This window comes from Melanostigma gelatinosum (assembly GCF_949748355.1).
Source record: "Melanostigma gelatinosum genome assembly, chromosome: 4".
Lineage (NCBI taxonomy): Eukaryota > Metazoa > Chordata > Actinopteri > Perciformes > Zoarcidae > Melanostigma > Melanostigma gelatinosum.
The window spans coordinates 30734638-30760597 of record NC_136637.1 but is presented as its reverse complement, the minus strand read 5'-3'; the positions used below and the strand labels follow the sequence as shown (position 1 = coordinate 30760597).

General features: G+C 42.3%; 2 protein-coding genes across 2 annotated transcripts in view; one reads left to right on the top strand and one right to left on the bottom strand.

Moving 5' to 3' along the window:
• The first annotated feature begins 250 nt into the window (after positions 1–250).
• On the top strand, positions 251–9335 carry atp1b1a (ATPase Na+/K+ transporting subunit beta 1a). The gene is made up of 6 exons (XM_079267443.1): positions 251–484; positions 3161–3289; positions 7133–7288; positions 7403–7587; positions 8193–8276; positions 8347–9335. Exons 1-6 carry the CDS (start codon positions 391–393, stop codon positions 8602–8604), a joined length of 906 nt encoding a protein of 301 aa, XP_079123569.1. The 5' UTR covers positions 251–390; the 3' UTR covers positions 8605–9335.
• nme7 (NME/NM23 family member 7) overlaps positions 9120–25960 on the bottom strand; it is an 18754-nt gene continuing 1913 nt past the window's right edge. The window contains exons 4-12 of the mRNA XM_079267439.1: positions 21826–21936; positions 20730–20780; positions 17304–17511; positions 17120–17225; positions 15363–15427; positions 13701–13769; positions 13327–13428; positions 9525–9632; positions 9120–9395 (exon numbers count right to left, since the gene is read on the bottom strand). Of these exons, the coding sequence (XP_079123565.1) occupies positions 9363–9395; positions 9525–9632; positions 13327–13428; positions 13701–13769; positions 15363–15427; positions 17120–17225; positions 17304–17511; positions 20730–20780; positions 21826–21936 (853 nt within the window). The 3' untranslated portion in view covers positions 9120–9362. The remainder of the gene's footprint in view (positions 9396–9524; positions 9633–13326; positions 13429–13700; positions 13770–15362; positions 15428–17119; positions 17226–17303; positions 17512–20729; positions 20781–21825; positions 21937–25960) is intronic.

The window sequence follows — 25960 nt, the reverse complement described above, 5'->3', positions numbered from 1 at the left end:
ATTACAGTTTGAGAGACTCGAGGGACCGCAGTGGTTTCCATGACACCGGCATCATTTAAACCGTTCGTCTGTAACTGTTGGCCAATTTATCTTTTTCGTGTCTGTAGTTTCAGCCAGAGGAGCAACCCCTCCCCCTACACCCCTCCTTCGTTTTCCCGCTTACGCAGAGGCAGAGGCTGGCTCGTGATTGGCTGAGCTCAGCCCTCCCTCTTCGCGGGGTATAACTTATTACAGGAGTTTTTACAGGCGGAGTCGGTGTGTCTCTGAGACATACATTTATTGTGTGTGGGTGTATTAGAGGAGTCCGGTACGAAGCTGTCCTTTCGCGTTTCCTGTCGGGGACAAGTTAACAAGCTGAGCTACACCACCGTTAAATCACGTCAACCAACAATGTCGGCGAACAAGGACAGCGACGGCGGCTGGAGGATATTTGTGTGGAGTTCAGAGAAGAAGGAGTTTCTGGGACGAACCGGGTGCAGTTGGTGTAAGTCTTTTATTCACCTTTTATATTTTATACCTTCATGGCGGCACAAAGTCAGAGAAACGAAGATGGAGGTTAAAGAAGAGTGTTTCCTGTGTGAACTAACAGCACCTGTTAGATATCCGACATGCTGCTGCGTCGTGACTCCGCTTTTCAATGGAGGCGACGAAGAAGAAGAAGTTGTTCTTTGTTTAAATCGCAGTAAATAACACGACACGCGCTAACGAGTTTTAGCTTCCACGCGTTACAGGTCGAATGTAGGTAAAAAATAAAGCTAATTAGAGGTTTTAAAACGTAATTAACTCGCGCTGTAAATCACAGTATTTGTTCACATTTAAGCTCGTAAAGAGTTGGGGCGCTTTGCTTTAATGGTTCATAGTAAATGATTCCTGAAGGCGTAGTCCGGATCATTTGATCCATTAATCATTAATACACGTCCTTTATGAAAAGGTCACGCTGAAGGACGCACCGCGGTGGGCCGGGCTCTCCCGTAGACCCGGGCTCTCCCGTAGACTCCAATGGGAGACAGTTGTTGCTGTGGGTGGTCTAAGTTGTTCTCTTACTGGTCAAAAGGTCTGTGTTCTATGTCTGTGTTCTAGTGTCCCGGTGAGAGGACTAGAGGAGAACCAGAGGACGTGTTCTCCTCACAGTAATGATGTTAATGTCGCTCCTTTAATGCTCATTAATACTCGTGTTCAGTACTTTAAGGTTATTTTTGATGGGATCACTCAGCCCCACGTTAAGCTCCCGTTAAACCGTTTATCTCATTATAAACTGTGTAAATCACGTCGGATTGCGCTCTAGACGCTGCCCGGTAACACCGTAACACAGTAACATGGAGCTGATCACGACTCACGAGTCCCGTACCCCCCCCGTCCCCCCCCCCCCCCACACACACACACACACACCTCCATCTCCGAGTCCAGCCGAACCTACCGAACGTGGTTTTCTGGTTTTTGGCCGTTTATTCTCGAGAGGACTCAACGGGTCTCTGGTAGCATGTGTGTCTCCATGGCAACACGGTTTATAGTTCTAAGTTACAGTAGCTGAAACATGTGATTAGTGTAGTAATACTTCTCCTCGTGTACTTATACTGCATCTACTACTACAGGCTGACTGTGTGTGTCTTGGGGGGGCGATGTGTCGCACCAACTAAAAAGAGGGCGACGTTGCTCTGTGGAAAGCAACAGGTCGGGGTGTGTCCTTGAGTTGCTGAAACTGACCTTTGATAGAAGAAGTGACGGTGTTTCTGTTTGAAATGAGCTTCAGAGTGAGACAGACATGTGTCTGTCCTCCACCACTTGGTAAATGTGCCGCAGAGCCGCCATGCAGCAGCCCTCTGGTGGGGGAGGTGCTCCATCCTGTCTGACTGACTGTCTGTCCTCCCACATATTTACATTGTGTTGGTCTCGCATGATCCAGCGAGTCCTGTAGAGCTTTAACACCGTTGACAGACTGAAGAGATCAGTGCTGGAACACACATGAGAGGAGAGCCTTCTCCAGATCCTCATCATACAGAAACCTGCAGCATCAGAACAGTTTCCCCCCCAACAGGTGTGTCACGCAGGAAGCCTGCAGCAGCAGGTGACGAGCAGCAGCCATGTTGGAATATGAAAAACAGGACGGTGTGTCTACACACATTAAAATAAAAACTGACAAACAGGAGATCAGACACGTGGAGTCCAACCGGTTCCAAACCGGTTCCACACTCACACCTTGACATGAGACTGGCAGTGGGAAGACATGTTGGGACGGTTCCACAACATCAACAGTGAACACACGGGGAGGAAGTCTGTCGGTTTATAGGATCTGCATTTGATTATTGTTTATTAAAGTGTAAAAATATTGTACATGCAGTTATATAAATGTAAAAATATATTTAAGCACATTTCTGTTATAACTTAAATCCTTTTAATTTAGGGTTAATAAACCCACATTACTCTATCAAAGATCAAACTATTAAAGAAAATAGCAAAGACAAATTCAATGCGTAAAATCCTTTCAAGGGTGCGTTTGCGCAATCCCACGTGAAGTATTTCATGTGTTTTAAAGACACGTTTAAAGTAGTGTTCAATACATTTCATGTCAACTGTACAGTAACCAGCCAAAGAGCTGCTTCTGTGACTGTGTGTTTAAGTATCTCATCATTTTGACTTTCTATCTCAGAATTTCGACTATGGTAATATTTTTATTGTCAAGTCTAACTTAAAAAAAACAACTTTCTTTTTTTATTTTTTAGCTGGCGGATTCGCGGGCCACATAAAATGACGTGGCGGCCGGATTCGGCCTGCGGGCCGGGAGTTTGAGACCCCTGGCTTAGAGACTGGAACGTGTAGATTGTGTCGTGTTACAGAAACACTTTATCTTTAGACGAACTAGAGACGAGGACGGTGTTTTCATGTCCAACCTGTTGTTAGTGGTGGGGGGGGGGGGCGTTGTAGAATAACGAGTCAATTCGGTTGATAAAACCCTCCATGGAGTCACTGTTGTGAAATGTCTCCTGTGTTTAACCCTTTAATGACCAACCTACAGCTTCATGTTCATTTATAAAGGCTCTGCTGCTTCTTCATTCACTCATTAATGAATGAATGAACGTATGTGTGAATGTTCAGCGTGTTTTCTTCATAAATGATAGAAACATGAATTATGATGATTGTAACCTCGTGGTTTGCTCTGCAGTGAAGATCTTCCTGTTCTACGTGATCTTCTACGGATGCTTGGCCGGGATCTTCATCGGGACCATCCAGGCTCTGCTGCTCACGCTCAGTAACTACAAACCCACCTACCAGGACCGGGTGGCCCCGCCAGGTAAGAGACAGTCTTCCTGACCTCAGATCAGCATCTGCCATTTTGTCCTTCACTGCCCCCCCCCCCCCCCCCCCCCCCCCCCCGAGCTGTGGTGGTGTTAGTCAGTAGAACCACTCTGTCTCAGCTCAGACCTCTAAGCTTGTTTTTCTGCAGGAAAAAATCCTAATCTGTGAATAATCAAATGGTCTCATTCTGAGCGCCTGAAACGGACCAGAAGTGCCCGGCACATGTTGAACGTTCACCAGAACATCTGTGTTCATGGACCCGGTTCTGTTAGCTCTAGATAAAGGAAGCAGCAGCAGTAGTAGTAGTTGGCTCTAGATAAAGGCAGCAGCAGCAGCAGCAGCAGCAGTAGTAGTAGTAGTAGTAGTAGTTAGCTCTAGATAAAGGCATCAGTAGTAGTAGTAGTCGTAGTAGTTAGCTCTAGATAAAGGAAGCAGCAGTAGTAGTTAGCTCTAGATAAAGGAAGCAGCAGCAGCAGTAGTAGTAGTTGGCTCTAGATAAAGGCAGCAGTAGTAGTAGTTAGCTCTAGCTAAAGGAAGCAGCAGCAGCAGCAGTAGTAGTAGTTAGCTCTAGATAAAGGCAGCAGCAGCAGTATTAGTAGTAGTTAGCTCTAGATAAAGGAAGCAGTAGTAGTAGTTAGCTCTAGATAAAGGCAGTAGTAGTAGTAGTAGTTAGCTCTAGATAAAGGCAGCAGCAGCAGTAGTAGTAGTTAGCTCTAGATAAAGGCGGCAGCAGTAGTAGTAGTAGTTAGCTCTAGATAAAGGAAGCAGTAGTCGTAGTAGTTAGCTCTAGATAAAGGCAGCAGCAGTAGTAGTAGTAGTTAGCTCTAGATAAAGGCAGCAGCAACAGTAGTAGTAGTAGTTAGCTCTAGATAAAGGAAGCAGTAGTAGTAGTTAGCTCTAGCTAAAGGAAGCAGCAGCAGCAGTAGTAGAAGTTAGCTCTAGAGAAAGGTAGTAGTAGTAGTTAGCTCTAGATAAAGGAAGCAGCAGTAGTAGTTAGCTCTAGATAAAGGAAGCGGCAGTAGTATTAGTAGTTAGCTCTAGATAAAGGAAGCAGCAGCAGTAGTGGTAGTAGTTGGCTCTAGATAAAGGCAGCAGCAGTAGTAGTAGTTAGCTCTAGATAAAGGCAGCAGTCGTAGTAGTAGTAGTTAGCTCTAGATAAAGGCAGCAGTAGTAGTAGTTAGCTCTAGATAAAGGCAGCAGTAGTAGTAGTTAGCTCTAGATAAAGGCAGCAGTAGTAGTAGTTAGCTCTAGATAAAGGCAGCAGTAGTAGTAGTTAGCTCTAGATAAAGGCAGCAGCAGTAGTAGTAGTTAGCTCTAGATAAAGGCAGCAGTAGTAGTAGTTAGCTCTAGATAAAGGCAGCAGCCGTAGTAGTAGTAGTTAGCTCTAGATAAAGGCAGCAGTAGTAGTTAGCTCTAGATAAAGGCAGCAGTAGCGGTAGTTGGCTCTAGATAAAGGCAGCAGTAGTAGTAGTAGTTAGCTCTAGATAAAGGCAGCAGTAGTAGTAGGCTCTAGATACAGGCAGCAGTAGTAGTAGGCTCTAGTTAAAGGCAGCAGTAGTAGTAGTTAGCTCTAGATAAAGGCAGCAGTCGTAGTAGTAGTAGTTAGCTCTAGATAAAGGCAGCAGTAGTAGTAGTTAGCTCTAGATAAAGGCAGCAGTAGTAGTAGTTAGCTCTAGATAAAGGCAGCAGTTGTAGTAGTAGTAGTTAGCTCTAGATAAAGGCAGCAGTAGTAGTAGTAGTTAGCTCTAGATAAAGGCAGCAGTAGTAGTAGTTAGCTCTAGATAAAGGCAGCAGTAGTAGTATGCTCTAGATAAAGGCAGTAGTAGTAGTAGTTAGCTCTAGATAAAGGCAGTAGTAGTAATAGTTAGCTCTAGATAAAGGCAGCAGCAGCAGCAGTAGTAGTAGTTGGCTCTAGATAAAGGCAGTAGTAGTAGTAGTAGTAGTCGTTAGCTCTAGATAAAGGCGGCAGCAGCAGCAGTAGTAGTAGTAGTAGTTAGCTCTAGATAAAGGAAGAAGCAGCAGCAGCAGCAGTAGTAGTAGTAGTAGTTAGCTCTAGATAAAGGCAGCAGTAGTAGTAGTATGCTCTAGATAAATGCAGCAGCAGTAGTAGTCGTTAGCTCTAGATAAAGGCAGCAGTAGTAGTAGTAGTAGTAGTAGTTAGCTCTAGATAAAGGCAGCAGTAGTAGTAGTTGGCTCTAGATAAAGGAAGAAGCAGCAGTAGTAGTAGTTAGCTCTAGATAAAGGCAGCAGTAGTAGTTAGCTCTAGATAAAGGCAGCAGTCATAGTAGTAGTAGTTAGCTCTAGATAAAGGCAGCAGCAGCAGTAGTAGTAGTAGTTAGCTCTAGATAAAGGCAGCAGCAGTAGTAGTAGTAGTTGGCTCTAGATAAAGGCAGCAGCAGTAGTAGTAGTTAGCTCTAGATAAAGGCAGCAGTAGTAGTAGTTAGCTCTAGATAAAGGCAGCAGTCGTAGTAGTAGTAGTTAGCTCTAGATAAAGGCAGCAGCAGTAGTAGTTGGCTCTAGATAAAGGAAGAAGCAGCAGCAGCAGTAGTAGTAGTAGTAGTAGTTAGCTCTAGATAAAGGCAGCAGTAGTAGTAGTATGCTCTAGATAAATGCAGCAGCAGTAGTAGTTGTTAGCTCTAGATAAAGGCAGCAGCAGCAGCAGTAGTAGTAGTAGTAGTTAGCTCTAGATAAAGGCAGCAGTAGTAGTAGTTGGCTCTAGATAAAGGAAGAAGCAACAGTAGTAGTAGTAGTAGTTAGCTCTAGATAAAGGCAGCAGTATTAGTAGTTGGCTCTAGATAAAGGAAGAAGCAGCAGCAGTAGTAGTAGTAGTAGTAGTAGTTAGCTCTAGATAAAGGCAGCAGTAGTAGTAGTTGGCTCTAGATAAAGGAAGAAGCAGCAGCAGTAGTAGTAGTTAGCTCTAGATAAAGGCAGCAGTAGTATGCTCTAGATAAATGCAGCAGCAGTAGTAGTAGTTGGCTCTAGGTAAAGGCAGTAGTAGTAGTAGTTAGCGCTAGATAAAGGCAGCAGCAGTAGTAGTAGTTAGCTCTAGATAAAGGCAGTAGTAGTAGTAGTAGTAGTTAGCTCTAGATAAAGGCAGCAGTAGTAGTAGTAGTAGTTAGCTCTAGATAAAGGCAGCAGTAGTAGTAGTTGGCTCTAGATAAAGGAAGAAGAAGCAGCAGCAGTAGTAGTAGTAGTAGTAGTTAGCTCTAGATAAAGGCAGCAGTAGTAGTAGTAGTTAGCTCTAGATAAAGGCAGCAGTAGTAGTAGTTAGCTCTAGATAAAGGCAGCAGCAGCAGCAGCAGTTAGCTCTAGATAAAGGAAGCAGCAGCAGCAGTTAGCTCTAGATAAAGGAAGCAGCAGCAGTTAGCTTAGCCCTCCTCTCACTCTAAAAGTTTCCATTGTGAGAGAGTGGGGGAGGGGTGGTGCTGCTCACACAACACGCTCACAACTATAGCAACAAACAACGATCGAACAGAGAGGCTGCTGGGAGAAAAAGGAGAAAGGTTTCCTCTCAGCTCTGTGTTCATGCCACGCCTCAACGAGGCCTCGAGCTCTACGTCTGTGGAAAAGTACAGAGACATAAATCCATAAAGACTCATACAGACCTCAGAGTGTTTAGAGTCTGATGTGATGCACCTCAATGCAGAGACACTTTAACTTTATCTTTATTATTATTAATATTAATATTATTAAAAATGCTGAACTCTATGAGAGTCAATAGTTTACGTTATTTAATTAATAAAACACTTTCATTTTGAACATTTTAACTTTTAAGAGACCATATTTTCCTTTTTATTAAACCTGTGTTGTTTTCTTAAACCTGAGTTTATGTCTTCAGGTCTGTCTCACACGCCGCGTTCAGAGAAATCTGAGATTGCGTACAACGTAACTGATCCTGCTTCTTACAAGAAGTATGTGGAAGCTGTGGAGCATTTCCTCACCAAGTACGACGACGTCCGGCAGGCCGACCAGATCAATTTTGAGAACTGTGGCGGTTAGTATGAGCCAATCACAGAGCGGCTGCTGTGTGAGCCAATCACAGAGCGGCTGCAGTATTGATCCCTGATTATTATCTTATTATTAATATCTTATTATTCCTTCTCCTCAGACTCTCCTATGTCCTACAAGGACCGAGGCACCATTGAGAGAGACCTGGGTCAGAGGAAGGCGTGTCGCTTCAGCCGGACTCTGCTCCAAAGCTGCTCCGGAGAGAGCGACCCGAGCTACGGCTTCAAGGACGCCACGCCGTGCATCATCGTCAAGCTCAACAGGATCTTCAACTTCATGCCAATGGTCGGTCCAACAAACACAAAGCGTCTGGAGATCTTGAGTCACGTGTGGAAACAACAGTTTATGGTTTAATCTTCACGTCATCGCTCTTTACGCATCAGAGGAAACGGTTCCACCGCAGTCAGAATGTAGACGTTAGAATATGAACACTGTTGTGTTCATGAAGTGAAACATGTGAAGCGTTCGCTGATGTTCGTCCTCGTCTCATGAAGAATCAGATTAAAGGAGATTCTTCTTGGTTCCATGTGTCACATTATAAAATTAGCCTCGTTTACATGCATTCACTTGGTCCCTTGAAGCTAACACTAGCATAACACTGGCGGCGGTTACAGCTGCATTGTGGGTAATGTAGGCAGCAGACAGTGTAATAAAAGAGGATATCTCTGGTTGTGCTGCAGTGATTTTGATCCTTTTCGTTTTTATTTGAACCTTAAACCAGTAGAGTTGTTTACTCCTGAGACAGTTATTAATATCAGATTGTTACTGAATTATTAATCAGAACTGTGCTGGTTTATACGCTCTGATGTTTGCTGCTGTTGTGAATGAACACGTTGCATCATGGGAAACCACGTGACCTCACACTCAGGATGTTCTCTCTCTGGTTTCAGGCTCCGACCGACAACCAGTCTCTCCCAGGACCTCTCCAGACCAAAGACCTGTCCAACCTGATCCCCATCTTCTGCAAGAACAAGGTAGGCCCCGTCCTCTCTGTTCACACAGTGAGGAGGCGCTGAGTTCAAACCCTCCGTTGGTGTTCCACAGAGAGACGAGGACGAGAGCAAGATCGGACCCATCAAGTACTTTGGTCTGGGCGATGGCTTCCCTCTGCAGTACTACCCGTACTACGGCAAGCTGCTGCACCCCCAGTACCTGCAGCCGCTGGTGGCCATCAAGTTCACCAACCTGACCCTGAACACGGAGCTCCGCATCGAGTGCAAAGTGTTCGGAGGCAACATCGGCTACAGCGAGAAGGACCGCTACCAGGGACGCTTCGACGTCAAGTTCACCATCACCTCGTGACCGTCTCTCACTTTCACCCGACACATTGTAGAGAGAATAAAAGAGTTGAGATGAACACCACTAGTCTTTGAACATTCATCATATACAGGACCTACACTTAATCTGTGTGCTTTACACTAGCTTCTCCGTGTGTGTGTGAGAGATACAAGAGTAGCAATAGCAAATATTTATTCTATTGTACATGAGAATATTCCTCGAGCCATGTGTTCATCTATTACTGTAACTCCAGTGTTTCATCCTGAAGGTGTTCTCAGAGTCCTGTTGTGCTCCGTCTTATGTCCGCTTCAGTGGTCCAAGGTGTGTGTGTGTGTGTGTTAATGTGCTCTAACTGAATACTACTATGGTACTCTGACCCTCTGACTGACTCCATGGAAGCGTTCTTCTTCTGTTCCTTCTTAACTGGTAGTGTAGAGCTTTGTGGGTCATCTCCAACTCTGATCTCGTTCTGCTGGAGACATCACACGACGTGATGCTACTTACTATTGAATGTTTTAACCATTTTCATGGTGGAAGAATTTTATATTTATGCAGTTGTACATTTTTTTCAAAGTGTAATGTATGAATCAAAAAAAAAAAGTCGCTGGTCTAAAAAAAAAAAGGTTAGTTGAGAGGACATCGGCGGCGTTTCCCGTGTAATGACATGTTTAGTCGGTGTGTTCAATGTTGAAGATCAAACACTTTATTTAATCTGCATAAGGCTGAAACAATAAACATACATGAGTCAACTGTCACGTCTTCTGCAGCTTCCTGTGTGTTTGTCATCTGTCCAGAATCTTGAAGAAATACTGAACCTGAGAACAAACGAGTTAAAGTTTAGTCGCGTGTGGAACAAAATGTTCTTCTGTCCGACTCGGCTCACGTTTCGTGGGGTCAGAGGTTAGGGGGCGTGTCCTTCGGAGGATCGGGCAACGCCCACTCACCTCCAGCACGCCGTCCTCGGGGAGGTCTGTGACGTGGACGGCGTTCTTCACTTTGTCTCTGCCGTACAGCGCTCGCAGAGACGAGGGGCGGAGGTGTCTGGAGACTTCCTGTTGAAACATCATTCGTCCACTTAGTGGGAAGTAACTAAGTACTTTTACTCAAATACATTCATCTGACCGCTTTAATTCATTTTACACACAAAACATACACAGTTTATCAAATGTGATGCTTCGTTATAAAGCAGTACAATTAATCAATTACTATTTTGATGAAAGTTATATTCAAATTTATTTTGAATCATTTGAGTTTTTTGGGTTTTATTTATTTTTTAAACATTTTTCTGCATTGAATACTTTTACTTTAAATACTTTACCTCCACTTTAACTGAAGAACTTTCACTTGTATTTCCACAGTGTGGTATTAGTACTTTTACTTGTAGTATTTCCACAGTGTGGTATTAGTACTTTTACTTGTATTTCCAGTGTGGTACTAGTACTTTTACTTGTATTTCCACAGTGTGGTATTAGTACTTTTACTTGTATTTCCACAGTGTGGTACTAGTACTTTTACTTGTAGTATTTCCACAGTGTGGTACTCGTACTTTTACTTGTACTTCCACAGTGGGGTATAGTACTTTTACCTGTACTTCCACAGTGGGGTACTAGTACTTTTACTTGTAGTATTTCCACAGTGTGGTACTAGTACTTTTACTTGTATTTCCACAGTGGGGTATAGTACTTTTACTTGTATTTCCACAGTGGGGTATAGTACTTTTACTTGTACTTCCACAGTGGGGTACTAGTACTTTTACTTGTACTTCCACAGTGTGGTACTAGTACTTTTACTTGTAGTATTTCCACAGTGTGGTACTAGTACTTTTACTTGTATTTCCACAGTGGGGTATAGTACTTTTACTTGTACTTCCACAGTGGGGTACTAGTACTTTTACTTGTACTTCCACAGTGTGGTACTAGTACTTTTACTTGTATTTCCACAGTGGGGTTTCGTACTTTTACTTGTACTTTCACAGTGGGGTACTAGTACTTTTACTTGTACTTTCACAGTGGGGTATCGTACTTTTACTTGTACTTCCACAGTGTGGTACTAGTACTTTTACTGGTATTTCCAGTGTGGTACTAGTACTTGTACTGCAGTAGAGGCTCAGAGTACTTCCTTCTTATCAGGGTGATAAACATGGAAGTGAATGTGATGACACGTTCAGATGGACTTCTGAACATCCTGTTCTGTGAGGACTCAGCAGCTGATCATGTGACCTGCAGACAGGAAGTGAGACAGACCACCAGCAGGTTCTGTTGTCATAAATACTACTCTGTAGTTTTATCTGAAGTATTTTGACCCCTCTCAAGGCGGTCTAATTAATTCACTCTGAATATAGAACGGGACCTCTCTCTCTCTCTCTCTCTCTCTCTCTCTCTCTCTCTCTCTCTCTCTCTCTCTCTCTCTCTCTCTCTCTCTCTCTCTCTCTCTCTCTCTCTCTCTCTCTCTCTCTCTCTCTCTCTCTCTCTCTCATCTCTCTCTCTCTCTCTCTCTCTCTCTCTCTCTCTCTCTCTCCTTTAAAATCAACACGTAAACGTTTAACTAGATCATGGTCCATAAATGTGGTCAACACACGTCTCTCACTCTATTCTGCTCTTGCTTAGCCATCATGTAACATGTCCGACTAGCTAGCTTCTAAGCTAATTTTAGCATTACCACGAATGGAGAAATGCTAACCGCGATTAGTATTTAATACAACACAAATGCTGGTCACGCCGCTCGCTAATCGCTCCGATAACGGCTGCTTCCTCCACAGAAATGCAGACTTTTACTGCACAACAGCTGCTAGTACAGACAACAAAGCAAGCAACGCTTGAAATTCGTTATCAGCGGGTACGATGCTATCAGCGGCTATGATGCTATTAGCGGCTATCAGCGGCTACGATGCTATCAGCGGCTATGATGCTATCAGCGGCTACGATGCTACGAGGCTATCAGCGGCTACGAGGCTATCAGCGGCTACGATGCTATCAGCGGCTACGATGCTATCAGCGGCTATGATGCTACGAGGCTATCAGCGGTACGATGCTATCGGCGGCTATGATGCTATTAGCGGCTATGATGCTACGAGGCTATCAGCGGCTACGATGCTATCAGCGGCTATGATGCTATCAGCGGCTATGATGCTACGAGGCTATCAGCGGCTACGATGCTATCAGCGGCTATGATGCTACGATGCTATCAGCGGCTACGATGCTATCAGCGGCTATGATGCTATCAGCGGCTATGATGCTATCAGCGGCTATGATGCTACGAGGCTATCAGCGGCTACGATGCTATCAGCGGCTATGATGCTACAAGGCTATCAGCGGCTACGAGGCTATCAGCGGCTACGATGCTACGAAGCTATCAGCGGCTACGATGCTATGACGCTATCAGCTGCTACGATGCTATCAGCGGCTACGATGCTACGAAGCTATCAGCGGCTACGACGCTATCAGCTGCTACGATGCTATCAGCAGCTACGATGCTACGACGCTATCAGCAGCTATTATGCTATCAGCGGCTACGATGCGAGGCTACGATTATTATTGGCTGAACTGTTGCAGTGTTTTTTTATCTGTCGGCATCAATCAGAGAGAATCGGTCAGAGGTGAACATCAGGACTACAAACATGGCCGCTTGGTCGTCTGTGTGTACGAACTACTCGAGCCAATGAGGAGAGACCTAAGAGTCCCAACGGGTCTATTAATAACAATAAGAACAATTCTTATTATAAATAATAATACACATTTTTTTAAAACACAATTTTTTTTTGATTATTAATAATTAAATAATTAAAAAAAAGATCAAATAATAAAAATAGAAATAATAACAATTATTATTATTATAAATAATAATAATATAATAAAGTACTATGGGTAAACCAGGCTACATCTCCTCCGATGGATCTTTAGAGTGAACAGAGTTCTATATTTAGTGCTATATTTATCTCAGTGGCTCCAGGAACAGGAAGCTTTACACAGATGGATGAAAACATCAACAATAAAATCATATTCTGAGCCGACATGATGCTCAGAGAGTTTAACAGGAAGTTCATCTTCATCTATGAAGACCAACAACCAGCTCCTCTTGTGAGCTTCATGAAGCTCAAACACAACGTCTCGTATTTAATCTCTCAATCACAGCGATGATGACCAGCTGACTGTCGTCATTCTGGGAGAACACTACCACTGTTGTCCACTGGGGGCGCCGACTTCACCGCAACGTGAAAGTTCCTGGTAGCTGCTTTAAGTGTAGAGAGCAGAAACCCGACCGGAGGCTTCATTACTTTGCCATCAATGAGCTGCTGTTGCTTTACGGTCATGTGACCTGGAAATCATGAGTCAATCAACTGGCTTCCTGTTGTGTGGGAGCAACCTCAGTGACTTTGTGACGAAGGACTGAAGGAAATCTGTCCTTCAGTCCTTCGTCATTACATATACTGTATATATAATACAGTATATATATATATATATACATATATATATACACTGTATATAAATATGTCCGACATGTCTTCAATTCAATACTTATAGTGTCATTTGACAGAGGTATAGTTTTCAGTTTATCCTCTGCTGATATTAGCATGACAAGGCATTAACGCCAAATATTGTTAAGGAGTGTGAATATGCACTCACCTTCAAAATAAAAGCACTTTAAAAAAGATTTTTAATTTTTTCTTCAGGCAAAGGCCCGCGGCCCACTGAGAACGGGTCCCACCAGTTGAGAATCACTGTTCTAAAGGACCTAAAGAGGACTCACTGGGTCGGCAGGTCCACAGAACCTCCTGAAGGCCTGAGGGGCGTCGGTGCCGTGGATCTCCAGAACCATGCAGGGTCCAGAGCACAGCTCGGTCACCATGTTCTGTAGGGAGAGGAACCACACGTCTCTGTTACAGGAGAACCTTCACAGAGCAACAAACAGAACCACGGGTTCTCCACTCAACAGACCCACGGGTTCTCTACTCACAGACCCACGGGTTCTCTACTCAACAGACCCACGGGTTCTCTACTCAACAGAACCACGGGTTCTCTACTCAACAGACCCACGGGTTCTCCACTCAACAGACCCACGGGTTCTCCACTCAACAGACCCACGGGTTCTCCACTCAACAGACCCACGGGTTCTCTACTCACAGGGTATTCGCTGACCACGCCTCGGTACACCTCATAGAACTCTTCTGCGTTGGCCCGGTCCACATTGAACTGAGAGGAGGAAAGATGATGAAATATGGAGAAAGCAGAACAGGAAGGAATGTTGATGAATGGAATGTAAATGGTGTGTTAGTGTTTACGGCGCCATCATCACACAAACACCAGCGTTTCTACAGCTTCAAGGCTCCGACTCTTTATTCCATCCCATAAATAACATCAAAGCTCTGTGAGGAAACATGATCGATCGATCGGTGTCCTGAGGACAGACACACGAGGACGGAGACACGAGGGCAGAGACACGAGGACGGGGATACGAGGACGGAGACACGAGGACAGAGACACGAGGACGGAGACACGAGGACACGAGGGCAGAGACACGAGGACAGAGACACGAGGACGGAGACACGAGGACAGAGACACGAGGACGGAGACACGAGGATGGAGACACGAGGACGGAGACACGAGGGCGGAGACACGAGGACGGAGACACGAGGACGGAGACACGAGGACAGAGACACGAGGACGGGGATACGAGGACGGAGACACGAGGACGGAGACACGAGGACGGAGACACGAGGACGGAGACACGAGGACGGAGACACGAGGACAGAGACACGAGGACACGAGGCCAGAGACACGAGGGCAGAGACACGAGGACGGAGACACGAGGGCAGAGACACGAGGACGGAGACACGAGGACGGAGACACGAGGACAGAGACACGAGGGCAGAGACACGAGGACAGAGACACGAGGACGGAGACACGAGGACGGAGACACGAGGACGGAGACACGAGGGCAGAGACACGAGGACGGAGACACGAGGACGGAGACACGAGGACGGAGACACGAGGACAGACACGAGGACGGAGACACGAGGACGGAGACACGAGGACGGAGACACGAGGACACGAGGGAAGAGACACGAGGACGGAGACACGAGGACGGAGACACGAGGACACGAGGCCAGAGACACGAGGACGGAGACACGAGGACGGAGACACGAGGACAGAGACACGAGGACAGAGACACGAGGACAGAGACACAAGGACAGAGACATGAGGACAGACACATGAGGACAGAGACAAGGACAGATACATGAGGACAGACACATGAGGACAGATACATGAGGACAGACACACGAGGCCAGAGACATGAGGACAGACACATGAGGACAGAGAAACATGAGGACAGATACATGAGGACAGACACATGAGGACAGAGACGAGGACAGATACATGAGGACAGACACACGAGGCCAGAGACATGAGGACAGACACATGAGGACAGAGACACATGAGGACAGACACATGAGGACAGAGACACATTAGGACAGATACATGAGGACAGACACACATGAGGACAGATACATGAGGACAGACACATGAGGACAGACACATGAGGACAGAGACACATGAGGACAGACACATGAGGACAGAGACACATGACGACAGACACATGAGGACAGACACATGAGGACAGACACACATGAGGACAGATACATGAGGACAGATACATGAGGACAGAGACATGAGGACAGACACATGAGGACAGAGACACATGAGGACAGACACATGAGGACAGAGACATGATGACAGAGACATGAGGACAGGAAGAGGACGTGTTGTTCTTTTTGTGTTTTTCACCATCTGAAGTGCTGAGATGTTGAATCCAGACTCTGAGATGGAGTTCAGGATCTTCCCCGTCAGACCTGTGAAACACATCAACTCTTCATCACTATTTATTATCTGTATTATTGTTCCTGAAGGAGGCGTCATGCTGACATGTCATATGTATATATATATGACTCTCAGGTCGTCTCCTTTGGACAGACAGACGAAGAAGATGAAGGTTATTCTCATCTGTGTGTTGCTCTGATGAATTTCTCTAGGTAAGTAACCACCTCTGTGCCCCCCACCCCCACCAGCTGGTGCTGTTGCTAGGAGACCCAGTTCTGGGCGCCTGGCAACAGAAGCTGCTCGACTCTGAGTGATTATCAGACACGACTCTATCAGCGCTGTGATTGGCTGGAGAGCTGGAGTGTAATTCGGCCTCCAAAATGATCTTCAACACACTTTCACACACACACACACCCTCTCACACACACACCCACACACACTCACAGGTGTGTCAGGGTTCCTGCAGGTTTCAATAGGTGACGTTTTAGACTTTTGTCGACCTCGTGGAATGAAATGTTTAACACCGTTTTGTTTTTGTATGAAGCAACGTCAGCATGAATAAAAGACTCGAGGCCGTCCTGTGATTGGCTCACAGGCCGGAGGAGCTTCACTACTTCCTTGTGCCCTCGCTGTGACCTCATCTATCTTCATTGTGATCTCAGCTCCTCAGGTAAACTCTGGGATGCTTTGTTTAAACTGGCCTGTGGATCGTAGCCTGAGCCTCTGCAGACGGCCCTGTTAGCCATGTTAGCGCCGTTAGCCATGTTAGCCCTGTTAGCACCGTTAGCAGAGAGCCATTGAGAGGCAATCGAAAATGCTCCCAATCTGGTATGTTGCTCCTTTAAGGCGACAGCAGCTGTTAAAATGATGTCAGTTCAACCAAAGGCCATCAGACCACGACGGGCTCAGACTAACTGCTGGATTCATAAAGTTACAGACCTAGAAATGGTTAAATGAAATGTACTTCACCATCGAGGAGAGAGCTGGAATTAAAAATCTGTCATGGCAGTTTGTTTTTAATAGACAGAGAGATTTCATCATTGATGTGGTGCAACAGTATGTATTAACAACATAACAACTCATTCCGCCCTGCAGCCAAACAAAGAAGCTTTCACTGGGTCACCCTTTCTCACGGCACAGATTTAAACTTGTCCCAGCAGGAAAAGCAACATCAACGATGGCTTCGTTCCATGTAGGTGTGGCTCGATCACCGCCACACCTACAGCACAACATAAAGGGCTTTTATTTTGACGGGGTCAACATGTCTTTACACGTAAGAAGGAGACTACAGCAATGCTGGCTCTGCTTTGAGCTAAATGCTAACACGCTGATGCTAACCACCATCTCAGGTGTTCCAGTCATGAAGATCAAGTAACAGGTCACATGACCAGGTGGTGGCGCGTTAGAAGAGTCCTTACACCCACAGTGAGCGCCTCTAACAATAGAGAGAAGAACACAGAGAGCTCAGATACCTGATGGAACGTGAGCTGGTTCCAGATCAGATAGCAGACTGAGGAGCAGCTCTCCAGATCAAACGAGTCCTTCAGCTCTCTGTGAGCACATTTCACAGGTCACAGCTCCAGAGGCATGCCCCCCCCCCCCCCCCCCCCCCAGGGATCAGATTTAGGGATTTGGAAAAACCCAGTGGCCCGATGTGGTCGGCCTCACTCAGGAATGTTTCACCGCGGTGATAATAACCTCCACAAATAGAGAGCGGTCCGTACCTTCTGATACGGCGTGAGGTTTGATGATGCAACACGTGCAGTCTGAGTACGTGGCCGTGTTGGAGGGACCGTGGCCGACGGTGGACGGGAAGAAGAACTCCAGCTCCTGATGCAAGAGACAGAATGAAAAACGTTCAGGTGCATGAATCAGAACACCAATAAAGCGCTGATTTCATGTTCTTACTCTCGCGGCTGCAGCCAGCGAGTCGGAGCCGTGGCCGACGTTCTTGAGGCCGTCGGTTCCGAACCGAGCTCGGACGCTCTGCGGCGCCTCCTTCCTCGCCGCCGAGGAGTCGGCGGGCCCCAGGAGCCTCCTCCAGATGGACACGGCCCCGTCCCCCATCAGCTCCAGGGCCACCACGGGGCCCGAGGACGCAAACTGGACCAGGTTACTGGAACGAGAAGCATGTTAGTGGAGCTCGTTTACTTTAGTTGAGTTGAGTTTACTTTACTTTACTTCAGTTTACTTTACTTTACTTTAGTTGAGTTGAGTTTACTTTACTTTACTTCAGTTTACTTTACTTTACTTTAGTTTGCTGTAGTTTACTTTACTTTAGTTGAGTTGAGTTTACTTTACTTTAGTTTAATTTAGTTTTCTTTACTTTACTTTAGTTTACTTTAGTTTACTTTACTTTAGTTGAGTTGAGTTTACTTTACTTTAGTTTAGTTTACTTTACTTTAGTTTACTTTAGTTTAGTTTACTTTACTTTAGTTGAGTTGAGTTTACTTTACTTTACTTTAGTTTAGTTTAGTTTAGTTAACTTTACTTTAGTTGAGTTTACTTTAGTTTAGTTGAGTTTACTTTGCTTTAGTTTAGTTTACTTTAGTTGAGTTTAGTTCAGTTTACTTTACTTGAGTTTACTTTAGTTTAGTTGAGTTTAGTTCAGTTTACTTTAGTTTAGTTTAGTTGAGTTGAGTTTAGTTGAGTTTACTTTAGTTTAGTTGAGTTTAGTTCAGTTTACTTTAGTTTAGTTTAGTTGAGTTGAGTTTAGTTGAGTTTACTTTAGTTGAGTTGAGTTTACTTTACTTTAGTTGAGTTTACTTTAGTTTACTTTACTTTAGTTTAGTTTAGTTTAGTTTAGTTGAGTTGAGTTTACTTTAGTTGAGTTGAGTTTACTTTAGTTTAGTTTACTTTAGTTGAGTTTACTTTACTTTAGTTTAGTTTACTTTACTTTACTTTAGTTGAGTTGAGTTTACTTTACTTTAGTTGAGTTGAGTTTACTTTAGTTGAGTTTACTTTACTTTAGTTTACTTTAGTTGAGTTTACTTTACTTTAGTTTACTTTAGTTTAGTTGAGTTTACTTGAGTTTACTTTAGTTTAGTTTACTTTAGTTGAGTTTACTTTACTTTAGTTTAGTTTACTTTAGTTGAGTTGAGTTTACTTTACTTTAGTTGAGTTTACTTTAGTTTACTTTAGTTGAGTTTACTTTACTTTAGTTTACTTTAGTTGCGTTTACTTTACTTTAGTTTACTTTAGTTTAGTTGAGTTGAGTTTACTTTAGTTGAGTTGAGTTTACTTTACTTTAGTTTACTTTACTTTAGTTGAGTTTACTTTACTTTACTTTACTTTAGTTTACTTTAGTTGAGTTGAGTTTACTTTACTTTAGTTGAGTTTACTTTAGTTGAGTTGAGTTTACTTTACTTTAGTTGAGTTGAGTTTACTTTAGTTTACTTTAGTTGAGTTGAGTGTCATTTAGTTTAGTTGCACAATTTAAACAATACAATAAAAATAAACAAACATAAATAATATCACAGTGCAGGAAGAGGCAAAAAGCCAACTGGGTCCATATAATATTAACATTTTATAATATTATAATATTACAGATTATTCCAACACTTCTATTTATTTAATAATATCACAGTGCAGGAAGAGGCAAAAAGCCAACTGGGTCCATATAATAGTTTACTTTAGTTTAGTTGAGTTGAGTTTAGTTGAGTTGAGTTTACTTCAGTTTAGTTTAGTTGAGTTGAGTTTACTTTAGTTTAGTTTACTTTAGTTGAGTTTACTTTAGTTTACTTTAATTTAGTTGAGTTTACTTTAGTTTAGTTGAGTTGAGTTTACTTTAGTTGAGTTGAGTTTACTTTAGTTTACTTTAGTTTAGTTTACTTTAGTTGAGTTTACTTTACTTTAGTTTACTTTAGTTGAGTTGAGTTTACTTTACTTTAGTTTACTTTAGTTGAGTTTACTTTACTTTACTTTACTTTAGTTTACTTTAGTTGAGTTGAGTTTACTTTACTTTAGTTGAGTTTACTTTAGTTGAGTTGAGTTTACTTTACTTTAGTTGAGTTGAGTTTACTTTAGTTTACTTTAGTTGAGTTGAGTGTCATTTAGTTTAGTTGCACAATTTAAACAATACAATAAAAATAAACAAACATAAATAATATCACAGTGCAGGAAGAGGCAAAAAGCCAACTGGGTCCATATAATATTAACATTTTATAATATTATAATATTACAGATTATTCCAACACTTCTATTTATTTAATAATATCACAGTGCAGGAAGAGGCAAAAAGCCAACTGGGTCCATATAATATTAACATTTTATAATATTATAATATTACAGATTATTCCAACACTTCTATTTATTTAATAATATCACAGTGCAGGAAGAGGCAAAAAGCCAACTGGGTCCATATAATATTAACATTTTATAATATTATAATATTACAGATTATTCCAACACTTCTATTTATTTAATAATATCACAGTGCAGGAAGAGGCAAAAAGCCAACTGGGTCCATATAATAGTTTACTTTAGTTTAGTTTAGTTGAGTTGAGTTTAGTTGAGTTGAGTTTACTTCAGTTTAGTTTAGTTGAGTTGAGTTTACTTTAGTTTAGTTTACTTTAGTTGAGTTTACTTTAGTTTACTTTAATTTAGTTGAGTTTACTTTAGTTTAGTTGAGTTGAGTTTACTTTAGTTGAGTTGAGTTTACTTTAGTTTACTTTAGTTTAGTTTACTTTAGTTGAGTTTACTTTACTTTAGTTTACTTTAGTTGAGTTGAGTTTACTTTACTTTAGTTTACTTTAGTTGAGTTTACTTTACTTTACTTTACTTTAGTTTACTTTAGTTGAGTTGAGTTTACTTTACTTTAGTTGAGTTTACTTTAGTTGAGTTGAGTTTACTTTACTTTAGTTGAGTTGAGTTTACTTTAGTTTACTTTAGTTGAGTTGAGTGTCATTTAGTTTAGTTGCACAATTTAAACAATACAATAAAAATAAACAAACATAAATAATATCACAGTGCAGGAAGAGGCAAAAAGCCAACTGGGTCCATATAATATTAACATTTTATAATATTGTAATATTACAGATTATTCCAACACTTCTATTTATTTATGTGTGATTTGTACATAATTTGCACTAAAAGTCTTCTGAGTCTTCTGTTGCTTCACATAATAAACTGAGCTCATAGTCACAGAACGTCCAGTATAATGTGTCTGAATGTGACTCTGTGGTTCTGTTAAATGTGTCTGAATGTGACTCTGTGGTTCTGTTAAATGTGTCTGAATGTGACTCTGTGGTTCTGTTAAATGTGTCTGAATGTGACTCTGTGGTTCTGTTAATGATCCGTCAGCTCTCAGCCGGCTAATCATTGACTGGCACTCACTTGAAGAAAGGCTTCGACTGATGTTCCACATAAAAGTCTGCCGCCTGCCTCCTGTAAGGAGAGAGGAACCGTAAAGAGTGGAGTTAATGAGTGGCCACCTTATCTCACCAGTTTCTCTGAAGCTCCAACTAAACCGACCACAGACGTTATTTCACTTCTTCAGGGTTAACGGTGGACTTGGTGTCAAAGGTTCCAAAACACGCTGATTCCAGAGGGAAGTATTAGAACCTCAGGAGGGATTTTATTCATCAGATAAGAATGAGAAAGTGTTTTCAATCAGGGTTTTATAACAGAAACAGCAGCACTAGTTTACTACTTTAGTAGGTTACTAGTTTACTAGGTTACTACTTTACTCGTTTAGTAGGTTACTAGTTTAGTGGGTTACTAGTTTAGTGGGTTACTAGTTTAGTAGGTTACTAGTTTACTAGTTTAGTAGGTTACTACTTTACCAGTTTAGTAGTTTACTGCTTTACTAGTTTACTAGTCAACTACTTTACTACTTTACTAGTTTAGTAGGTTACTACTTTACTAGTTTAGTAGGTTACTACTTTACTCGTTTACTAGTTTAATAGTCAACTACTTTACTACTTTACTAGTTTAGTAGGTTACTACTTTACTAGTTTAGTAGTTTACTAGTTCACTGCTTTACTACTTTACCAGTCAACTACTTTACTACTTTACTAGTTTAGTAGGTTAATACTTTACGACTTTAGTAGTTTAGTAGGTTACTACTTTACTAGTTTACTGGTTTAGTAGGTTACTAGTTTACTACTTTACTTTCGTTTACTAGCATACTAGTTTACTACTTTATTAGTTTACTAGTTTGGTGTCACTTCTTTAGATGTAATCTGTGGTTCTGTTGCTAGGAGACAAAACTGCTGAGTAGCGTCCTTCAAACCAACTGAAGACATTTTAGTGAAATATGTCGACATTCAAATTAAACATATTAAACCCACAAAATGAAATAATAATATTTCAGAGACTTTCTTTTGTTGATCGGGAGTAAAAAAATCATGTTCTAATGCCTCATGTTCTGATGCCTCGTGTTCTGATGCCTCGTGTTCTAATGCCTCGTGTTCTAATGCCTCCTTCTTACCAGGTGAGCGTGGTCATCTTAGCTTTGGTCACCATCAGGTTTGAGGAGTAGATCGACTCCAACATATCTCCCATCTTGGTGACGACGTCTGGCTTTATCAGAGCCAAAGTTCTGGAGAAACGGATCATAAGTGAGAAACAGAAACACTGTGAATGAAGAATTAACCCTTTGATGTGTCTCACCTCAGTGTTGTGGACTCTTTAAATATATATATATATATATATATATATATATATATATATATATATATATATATATATATATATATATATATATATATATATATATATATGTTAGTGCTGGGCAAGTTAACGCGTTAATTTCGTGTTAACGCATTCATTAATTAACGCGACAATTATTTTATCGCGCGTGAATGCATTTTTTAAAATTCATGATCATTTTTTTTTTTAATTGAAAGACAAGAGACAATACATATCCATAGCAACAAGAGGATGACAAGAACAGTGGGATAAAAGCCAGCAAACATCCTGTAGTCAGCTGTGTGTGTGTGTGTGTGTGTCCTTGAGCCTTTTGAGTTGGGAAAAAAATAATAATTATATTCACATTAAGTATAAAACATGCTGCCTGCATCTCGTGAACCAAATGTTATTGCCCTTTTGTTCATATAGCAGCACTTTTAGAATACACTACTTATAATTAATTCTTGAACTTTGCCATAACAATGCGATTTATCGCGATTAAATATTTTAATATATATATATATATATATATATATATATATATTAAAATATTAGAATGAATCGCATTGTTACGCTCACTATGATGCAGCTCTACTCTTCATCACTATGATGCTGCTCTACTCTTCATCACTATGATGCTGCTCTACTCTTCATCACTATGATGCTGCTCTACTCTTCATCACTATGATGCAGCTCTACTCTTCATCACTATGATGCAGCTCTACTCTTCATCACTATGATGCAGCGCTACTCTTCATCACTATGATGCAGCTCTACTCTTCATCACTATGATGCTGCTCTACTCTTCATCACTATGATGCAGCTCTACTCTTCATCACTATGATGCTGCTCTACTCTTCATCACTATGATGCTGCTCTACTCTTCATCACTATGATGCAGCTCTACTCTTCATCACTATGATGCAGCTCTACTCTTCATCACTATGATGCAGCGCTACTCTTCATCACTATGATGCAGCTCTACTCTTCATCACTATGATGCTGCTCTACTCTTCATCACTATGATGCAGCTCTACTCTTCATCACTATGATGCAGCTCTACTCTTCATCACTATGATACAGCTCTACTCTTCATCACTATGATGCAGCTCTACTCTTCATCACTATGATGCTGCTCTACTCTTCATCACTATGATGCAGCTCTACTCTTCATCACTATGATGCAGCTCTACTCTTCATCACTATGATGCTGCTCTACTCTTCATCACTATGATGCTGCTCTACTCTTCATCACTATGATGCAGCTCTACTCTTCATCACTATGATGCAGCGCTACTCTTCATCACTATGATGCAGCTCTACTCTTCATCACTATGATGCTGCTCTACTCTTCATCACTATGATGCAGCTCTACTCTTCATCACTATGATGCAGCTCTACTCTTCATCACTATGATGCTGCTCTACTCTTCATCACTATGATGCTGCTCTACTCTTCATCACTATGATGCTGCTCTACTCTTCATCACTATGATGCAGCTCTACTCTTCATCACTATGATGCTGCTCTACTCTTCATCACTATGATGCAGCTCTACTCTTCATCACTATGATGCAGCTCTACTCTTCATCACTATGATGCTGCTCTACTCTTCATCACTATGATGCTGCTCTACTCTTCATCACTATGATGCAGCTCTACTCTTCATCACTATGATGCTGCTCTACTCTTCATCACTATGATGCAGCTCTACTCTTCATCACTATGATGCAGCTCTACTCTTCATCACTATGATGCTGCTCTACTCTTCATCACTATGATGCAGCTCTACTCTTCATCACTATGATGCTGCTCTACTCTTCATCACTATGATGCAGCTCTACTCTTCATCACTATGATGCTGCTCTACTCTTCATCACTATGACGCTGCTCTACTCTTCATCACTATGACGCAGCTCTACTCTTCATCACTATGATGCAGCTCTACTCTTCATCACTATGATGCAGCGCTACTCTTCATCACTATGACGCAGCTCTACTCTTCATCACTATGACGCAGCTCTACTCTTCATCACTATGATGCAGCTCTACTCTTCATCACTATGATGCAGCTCTACTCTTCATCACTATGACGCAGCTCTACTCTTCATCACTATGATGCAGCTCTACTCTTCATCACTATGACGCTGCTCTACTCTTCATCACTATGACGCTGCTCTACTCTTCATCACTATGATGCTGCTCTACTCTTCATCACTATGATGCTGCTCTACTCTTCATCACTATGATGCAGCTCTACTCATCATCACTATGATGCAGCTCTACTCTTCATCACTATGACGCAGCTCTACTCTTCATCACTATGATGCAGCTCTACTCTTCATCACTATGACGCTGCTCTACTCTTCATCACTATGACGCTGCTCTACTCTTCATCACTATGATGCTGCTCTACTCTTCATCACTATGATGCTGCTCTACTCTTCATCACTATGATGCTGCTCTACTCTTCATCACTATGATGCAGCTCTACTCTTCATCACTATGACGCAGCTCTACTCTTCATCACTATGACGCAGCTCTACTCTTCATCACTATGATACAGCTCTACTCTTCATCACTATGATGCAGCTCTACTCTTCATCACTATGACGCAGCTCTACTCTTCATCACTATGACGCAGCTCTACTCTTCATCACTATGATACAGCTCTACTCTTCATCACTATGACGCAGCTCTACTCTTCATCACTATGACGCAGCTCTACTCTTCATCACTATGATGCAGCTCTACTCTTCATCACTATGATGCAGCTCTACTCTTCATCACTATGATACAGCTCTACTCTTCATCACTATGATGCTGCTCTACTCTTCATCACTATGATGCAGCTCTACTCTTCATCACTATGACGCAGCTCTACTCTTCATCACTATGATGCTGCTCTACTCTTCATCACTATGATGCAGCTCTACTCTTCATCACTATGATGCAGTGCTACTCTTCATCACTATGACGCAGCTCTACTCTTCATCACTATGATACAGCTCTACTCTTCATCACTATGATGCTGCTCTACTCTTCATCACTATGATGCAGCTCTACTCTTCATCACTATGATGCTGCTCTACTCTTCATCACTATGATGCTGCTCTACTCTTCATCACTATGATGCAGCTCTACTCTTCATCACTATGACGCTGCTCTACTCTTCATCACTATGACGCAGCTCTACTCTTCATCACTATGACGCTGCTCTACTCTTCATCACTATGACGCAGCTCTACTCTTCATCACTATGATACAGCTCTACTCTTCATCACTATGATGCTGCTCTACTCTTCATCACTATGATGCAGCTCTACTCTTCATCACTATGATGCTGCTCTACTCTTCATCACTATGATGCAGCTCTACTCTTCATCACTATGATGCAGCTCTACTCTTCATCACTATGACGCAGCTCTACTCTTCATCACTATGATGCTGTAACTCAGAGGTGATGAAGGTGACCCAGCGATCAAAGAATAAAGACACTTTACCCACAATGCAGGTGTATTTTCCCTTTAACTCACGAGATGCAGCATGTTTTATACTTAATGTGAATATGATTCATACTTTGTTGGCATCTTATTCTGAAAACCGGATGTTGGTCTGAAGAAACCGGATGTTGTCGCACGTTAATGCTTCCGCTAACTTTCAAAGTCCTTCGCTCCCGATCTGTGCGTTTGAATGTGTTTACGGTGAATGTCAGCATGTAGCTGCACTAACATGTGAGTGTCTGAGACTTTACCAGCGATGTCCAGTCGTCTCCGTTCCTCCACTGCTGCCAGTGAGCAACGCACTTTCAAAATAAAAAACAATTTTAAAAAATGCATTAATGCGCTATAAAATAATTGTCGGCGTTAATTAATGAAAGCGTTGACGCGATAATAACGCGTTAACTTGCCCAGCACTAATATATATATATACACA

Coding starts and splice junctions, on each gene's coding strand:
- atp1b1a (XM_079267443.1), top strand. CDS start 391: ATGTCGGCGAACAAGGACAGCGACGGCGGCTGGAGGATATTTGTGTGG. Junction 7,588..8,192: donor TCTTCAACTTCATGCCAATG/GTCGGTCCAACA, acceptor CTCTGGTTTCAG/GCTCCGACCGACAACCAGTC. Junction 8,277..8,346: donor CCATCTTCTGCAAGAACAAG/GTAGGCCCCGTC, acceptor GGTGTTCCACAG/AGAGACGAGGACGAGAGCAA.